At 49.2% G+C, this 7,157-nt stretch overlaps 1 protein-coding gene across 1 annotated transcript; it reads right to left on the reverse strand.

Moving 5' to 3' along the window:
• Positions 1–1,758: 1,758 nt before the first annotated feature.
• Positions 1,759–3,794, reverse strand: FOXG1 (forkhead box G1). The gene has a single exon (XM_034994083.1). The coding sequence runs from the start codon at positions 3,792–3,794 to the stop codon at positions 2,322–2,324; it is 1,473 nt and encodes a 490-aa protein (XP_034849974.1). The 3' UTR covers positions 1,759–2,321.
• Positions 3,795–7,157: the final 3,363 nt, after the last annotated feature.

Genomic DNA, 7,157 nt, shown 5'->3' on the forward strand with positions numbered 1-7,157 from the left:
TGTCCTCTTTCTTTCTTTATTTCTTTTTGGTAGTGGGAGATGCTCTCTCCCCACCAAAGATCCTCTTTCCCTTTCTTCTCTCTGTCTCTCTCTTCCTCTCTCTCTCCCTTCCACAACCCACCCATCCTTATGTCCTAGTATTAACTATTCTGCATTTCTATTTCAATCTATTTGAGTCAGCTTGCTTCTCTCCTAAGCTTTTTCTTTTTTTCTTTTTCCCTGAGCAACTCTCTAAGTGTTTGCCGATAACATCTTGGGGACAGATTATTTTTCATTGGGCCCATTGTAAGAAGTAGCCAGCTTATTGCATTACTGCAGAACACATTTCAGACTATACAATTGTAACAAATGAACAACTTGTCCTCCATAGACTCTCCACAGGATCCAATTAGTTACTAAACCTTTTACTTAGGTTTTCTAATTATTTTCTGGACCCATAGCAATTGGGATGCTGAAACAATTCAAAAAATGTTTTCATTTTGTTTCAGATTGATATATATGCATATATATGCATGCATATGTATACTGTAAGTTAAAACAAAATTATGACTGTAAGCAAAAGGAACAAATCTCTAGATTAAATTATACAGACATTTAAAAGGGAATCAAATAAATACCTCTATGTTGTAAAAATGAAAGAAAAGGAGAGAGAGGCATTTTACTTCTTCTGAACATCTAGAATTTTAAGTTGTTATAATGAAAAATAAAATATAAACATTGATCTGCAAGTCATTACAACAGGTGATCACTTCAGCAAATCTATATTGCAACTTCAGCACATCTTTATTAGAACTCTTTCATTGTGGGTAAACAGCCACAAAAATAAATGCTGACTTAGAAAGTATAAATACAAATATTTAAACAAAAATATTTGCAGCATTCATAGCGCAAATTGTACCTGAACTGAAGGGCTCTGTGTGTCTCTATATATATATATATATATATATTACATATGTGTGCATTATATTCACTTCTATCTAACCATATACATATATTTATTTATAATTTGCCAAATGCTATAAACAAGATACCTGAAACAAAATATATAAAAAGCATTCTATCAACTGATTTGAAAATAAACACAAGGTAAATAGCTATGCACATAAAATTATCATTTTTTTTTGCTGTATATCTACAGAAACATGAAGATATCAGCTGAAAAGCCTATACTTTCTTTAAAGCTAGTGTTTATTAAATAGCCTGCTCCTTGTAAAATTTGATTCCACAATGGAAAAAAAATACTATTTTAATTTTTAAAGTCTCAATTCAAATGAAAGGAGCAGTTAATTTTAGTTGGCTGAAAAAGCCTTTAAATTCCCTAGAACTTTAATGGTCTTTTAAAAATTAGCTCTATTTAATAAAAGAGACAAAAGTATCAAGATATATATGAATTTAGCCTATTTTTTATTTCTGTGTGTTCATAGTAAACATTTTTGTAAGTGACAAACACGGGCATATGACCACAGTATCACAATCAAGAAATTTTAAGACAACATTAACAATCACTCAAATTTTTGCGGCATTTGCGCAACACAGGTTACATATTTGCAAGGTTTACCTATAAGTACAATAGGTATTAACATTTCACTACATTTAGAAAAAATAAAAGTGACCTGTTAGTGACCACATACATCAAAATATACACAACACAAACTGAAGGCAATCATTAATTTTGTCCCCTTCCGATTCATTTGAATGGGCAGTGCTGCCAACTGAAACAACTTTCCTTTTTTTTTGTTTTTTTTTTTTTGTTTTTTTTTTTTAATACTTAGCATACCAAGTGCATTTTAGAACCCAATCTTTGGTCTAAAAGTAAACAAAAGAAAAAAACAGTTTTTTAAAAGAAAAGGACAAAACAATAAATGGCCAAAATAATTTCTTGGGCACCTTTACTACGAATGCTTCTTAAATACAAATTACAGTTTAACATTTTAAAACTCTCCCCATAATTTAGGTTGTTCTCAAGGTCTGCGTCCACCATAAAGATCCATGATAACTTATAATACTGCACACATGGAAATCTGGCGGCTCTTAGAGATAGACTCGTCAGGTTTGAATGAAATGGCAAAGCAGTCACTATTTAGATACACATTCTACTATAATTTTGACTTCCAAACCTTATATTCTACAATGTATTCTCCCCACATTGCACCTCGCTGACACTCCACACCTTGTTAGAATAATAAACAATCCTAAAGACTGAACAAACGTACAGAAATGGGGGGGGGGGCTTAATAAAAAATACCTGGACTTATTTTTTAATTATCATTTACAATGCAAATGTGTGTAAAACGTTCACTTACAGTCTGGTCCCAGGGATGTTAATGTATTAAAGGGTTGGAAGAAGACCCCTGATTTTGATGTGTGAAATAATCAGACAGTCCCCCGGACAGTCCCGTCGTGAAACTTGGCAAAGAGGGTCTTAAAGACTCACAGGGCAGGGTCGAGGGGGCCTGCGGAGATGTGGAGGACGACGCGGCCCGGGCGCTCATGGACGTGCTGCTCTGCGAAGTCATTGACGGGTGCGGGACGTGGGGGAAAAAGTAACTGGTCTGGCCCGCAAGCAGGTTGACCGAGCAAGGGTTGAGGGAGTAGGTCCCGGAGCAGGGCACCGACAGGCCGCAGGGCACCGAGGCAGCGAGCGCGGCGGCCGTGAGGTGGTGCGTGGCGTACGGGATCTCCCCGTTGACCAGCCGGTCCACGCTCAGGCCGTTGGCCGTGGAGAAGGAGTGGTTGTTGCCCAGCGAGTTCTGAGTCAACACGGAGCTGTAGGGCATGGGGTGGCTAGGGTAGGCCGACGTGGTGCCGTTGTAACTCAAAGTGCTGCTGGCGCGGGGGTGGTGCAGGGACAGGAAGGGCGACATGGGCCAGTAGAGGGAGCCGGCGCGGTCCATGAAGGTGAGGCCGGTGGAGGTGAGGCGCGCCCCGCGCTTGAAGGCCAGCTTGGCCCGCGACGTGGTCGAACGGCGCCGCAGCTTGCCAGTGGTGCCGCCGATGAACACGTCGTCGCTCGACGGGTCCAGCATCCAGTAGTTGCCCTTGCCCGGGTCGTCGTAGTGGCGGGGCACCTTCACGAAGCACTTGTTGAGGGACAGGTTGTGGCGGATGGAGTTCTGCCAGCCCTGCTTGTTCTCGCGGTAGTAGGGGAAGTTCTTCATGATGAACTCGTAGATGCCGTTGAGCGTGAGCCGCTTCTCCGGGCTCTGCCGGATGGCCATCATGATGAGCGCGTTGTAGCTGAACGGCGGCTTCTCGTACTTGCCGTTCTTCTTCTCGCCCTCCTTGCCCCCCTCCCCGTCCTTGCCGCCCTCGCCCGCCCCCTTCTTCTCCTCCCCCCCGGCGCCGGCGCCCTTCTCTTTCTCGTCCGGCCCGACGGGCGCCAGCTCCCCGGGCCCGCCGCCCGGCTCGCCCTTGCCGCCCAGCCCGTCCGCTTTGGCCCCGTCCAGGGCGGCGGCCGGCGGCGGCGGCGGCGGCGGCGGCGGGAGCAGCAGCTGCTGGGGGCCCTTGTCGTCGTCGGCTGCCGGGGCGCCCCGCGCCTGGGGGGGCTGCGGGGCCTGGGGCGGCGGCGGCGGCGGCGGCTGCTGCTGCGGTGGCGGCGGCGGTTGCGGGGCGGGCGGCGGCGGGTGGTGGTGGTGGTGGTGGTGGTGGTGGTGGTGCTGGGGGTGGTGGCTGTTGTGGTGACCGTGGCTCGCGTGGTGGTTGTCGTTCTGGACCGCCTCTGGCACCAGGCTGTTGATGCTGAACGAGGACTTGGGGATCATTTTCACCTCTTTCCTATCTCCCATGTCCAGCATCACCCAGTCGTCGGGGGGGAAACGGCGGCGGCGGCGGCGGCGGCGGCGCGGGAGCGGGACAGCGGCGCGGCGGGCGGCGGCGACCGGTGGGTGCCGAGCGGGGCGCGGGCGGCGCGGGCGGCGGCGGTGGCACTGAGCGCTCCGGCAGCAGCGCAGTTGGACCGCAGGCTCCGGCGCTGGCAAGTCATGTAGCAAAAGCAGCAACCACCCCTCAGGAATTAGAAGGAAAAAAAAGGAAAAGAAAAAAAGAAAGAAAGAGAAAAAAGAAACAACCACCGCCCCGGGGGTGAAGCTCCCTCGCTCCCAACTCTACTTCTTGGTCTCCCCCCCACCCCCCGCTCCCCCCCCCCTTCTGCTGCTTCCTCCTCCTCCTCCTCTCGCAGCAGCAGTCACAGCAGCAGCAGCAGCAGCCCAAAGGGGGGGAGAGCCGGGCGGCGGGCGGGCGCGTCCCGGAGCGGCCGCGGCGAGGCTGGGGAGACAGCGATCGAGGCGGCTATAGCCACAATTAATTTTCCGAGCTACAGGCGCACACTAGGGCTGTAAAAAAATTTTTGGTTTAACCTTTCCTACCGCTGGGCCAATCAGAGCCGGCGGCGTGCGGGAGCGTCTCTCCCGCCGTCGACCAATCGGCGGATCTGGGCCCACCCACCCCCGCCCCGCCCGCCGGCTCCCGCCCCCTCGGCGCTCGCCTCCCCCTCACCGCGGGCCTGGGCCTCCCGGCCGCGCGGAACCGCGTAGGGATACACCGCCGGGAGCACGCTGCTGCCGCGGCCCTTCTCTGCGCCCCCTCCACCCCCTCCACCCTGCGGGGCTGCTCAACCGAAATCCCCCTCGTAGGGCAAATATCTCACATTTCCGGCTGCCTTCTCACTGTACTGGGTCATTTTCTTTTGAGCGTCAGTATTTGTCGTTATTGATTAAAGTTTGTATTCAATTTTATTTTTTTAAAAGCGGGGGCGGCGGCGGCAGCGGTGGTGGAGCGAAGAGTGGGAGTGCAGGGAGAGGATGCAAGGACAGGGCAGGAAATGGAGGAGGAGGAGGCGAGGCGCTACTTTCCCGAGTCGGCCCTGCAGGCCCGGGTCGGCATTTCTGAGCCCGTAGGAAAATTGTGCCCCTTGTAGGTAACACTCCAGCGAGGCTGTGGATGGTTGGGGAGGGAGGGCCCACCCCTGGCGTGGGGAGGGGGGTGCCCTGCACCTTGGGGGAGGAGGGTCTGGATGGGGTTTGGAAACGGAGGGCTGAGGAGGAGGAAGTGGGCTGGCGAGCGCGGGGCCAAGCAGGGGTTACTTACTCAGTTCCTGCGGCCGGGCGGCGGCGAGCTCGGAGCTCGGGCGCCGCGGGGAAGCCGGGCCTGGGGCTCCCGGCGCTGCGGCGGCGGGCGGGGGCGGCTCAGTGGTGGGCGCCTATGATAGCCTTCCGAAATGAGGGGTGCTCAGAGAGAAAACAATACCAAACAATCTCGAAATAAACCAGGTAACACATGCTATGTATATGTGTCTCTTCCCCTTCTCTCCTGCTCCAGACCGTCGCTCACACGCTGGGTGACTCGGTGTCGTTTTCTCTTCGCCGCTCGAGCGTCTCCTCAGCTTCTAATCCGAATTGGAAGCGAGTAGCCGCGAGCGATCACCTTGGAAATGTTTCATTTTGCTTGTTGACATGGGAGGGAAAATAAGGGTGGGCGGCTGTTTCTTTCCTTTCCTTTTTTTTTTTTTAAGCCTTCCTGTTTTCACTCCCTCTTTTCTTTTTTCTTTCCGTTTCTCAAATGCTTTTGATTTGTGCGGGCCTTAATGCTGAAATAACCGCATGCTGAAGCCAGCCCTTTCCCACCCTGAATGCAGATGGAAGGCAACTAGAAGCCTTGGGTACGTGGGTCCCACAAGCCCAGCTTCTTGGGCTTTAGAACTGGGAAGGTTCGGCTGAGGGCTGAAGTGAGTGGGGAGATTGTGATTCGGGGGCTTTAAAAGGATCCCGTGGCCAGGGGCAGGGCTAAGGCCCAGCATTTCCCAGGGATTGGAATTTGGTGCGGAGCACACTGATCAAAGGCTGTTTCATCCCACATGGGTACGAAACATACCACATTTTACGGAGGATGTAGCCCTAGAGAAGAGGGAGGTGGAGAGAAGCATAAATGAAAGGCACTTTCCCCCTCCTCTGTAAAATAGTCATAAAATGTAAACATTTACTCACTTTGATAAACTATCAATTAAATTGTCTGGCAGATTTAGTATTTAAGAAAAGGAAGGAAGAAAAAGCGATGCCTATGTGTGATATTAAAGTTCACTTCTAATATAAAGAATGCAGTTGATGAATACAAGAATACTCAGGTTAATATGGAGTTATTGCACTCTCCCCACCCCACTCCCTACCTTGAAATCCCGAGGAAGAGAAAGAGAGAATAAACTCTGAAGAGAATAACAATTACAAATAGCTAGTGATTTTAAAAATCTCTATTAGGAATACCATAAAGAAACTTTGAATATTGGACTAACCTCATCTATCCTTACACCGTATGTATGTATCCCCCCTCCCATTTCTACATATTTCCTTACTTAAGCTATATTTATGTGTGGGAAAGTTCAAGGGTCCGAGCTATCAACGTTGATAGTGACATGGCCCCAAACACTGACTTCTAAGCTCCAGTTTCTTACAGAGCTGGGTGAGCTAATGGGCTTTGTGGACCGGTTGGAGAGATCTGTGAGCCTTCCTCTTCTTTCTGCTTACTTTCCTTCTTTCACTCTTCTCCCCTCCTCAGGCCTGTTATTCCTACTTTTCCTCAATTCACTTTCCTCCCTCCTCCCCTCTTCCTCCCTCCTCCCCACTCGCTACCCCCCCCTTCTCCTCCGTCTATTCCTCTCCCTCACTCCATTCCTCCACCTACTCCTCCCCATTTCTCCCCCTACAACCCCCCTTCTCATCACCACTTATAATGGCACACAAGGGCTCCCTCTGAGGTGGACGGCCCGGTACGTTTTCGTAGTCGGTCTAGCGTGAAATGATTCGGTGTAACCGGATTCTTGGGAAAGGACAGGTTACGTAAACATTTACTGATGTGGAGTAACTATACTATTTGTACTCTGATATGCAGGAAGGAAAGTGTTGATTAACACAGAAGAAAAAAAAGCGAAATTAGCTGATTGCATGCTCATAAGTGCAAGCTGTCATTGAACTGCTTTTAAAATAGACACAGCTGGGTGTTTGTGTTGAAAAATTTCTTGTGTTTTTGCTAATACTGAAATAAGCATGATTTTGTATACCAAACATTTTCAGATCATTAAAATTTGTAATCTGTGCTGGTTTTAAACACAAAGAAAAGAAACAGAATCATTTCGATGTAAAATTTGCTGATATTATATTAACTCAATC

This window comes from Mirounga leonina, unplaced genomic scaffold (genome assembly GCF_011800145.1).
Source record: "Mirounga leonina isolate KUSES-001 unplaced genomic scaffold, KU_Mleo_1.0 Mir_91, whole genome shotgun sequence".
Lineage (NCBI taxonomy): Eukaryota > Metazoa > Chordata > Mammalia > Carnivora > Phocidae > Mirounga > Mirounga leonina.

Excerpts from the sequence above, each read along its gene's own strand:
- FOXG1 (XM_034994083.1), bottom strand. The coding sequence starts at position 3,794 with ATGCTGGACATGGGAGATAGGAAAGAGGTGAAAATGATCCCCAAGTCC.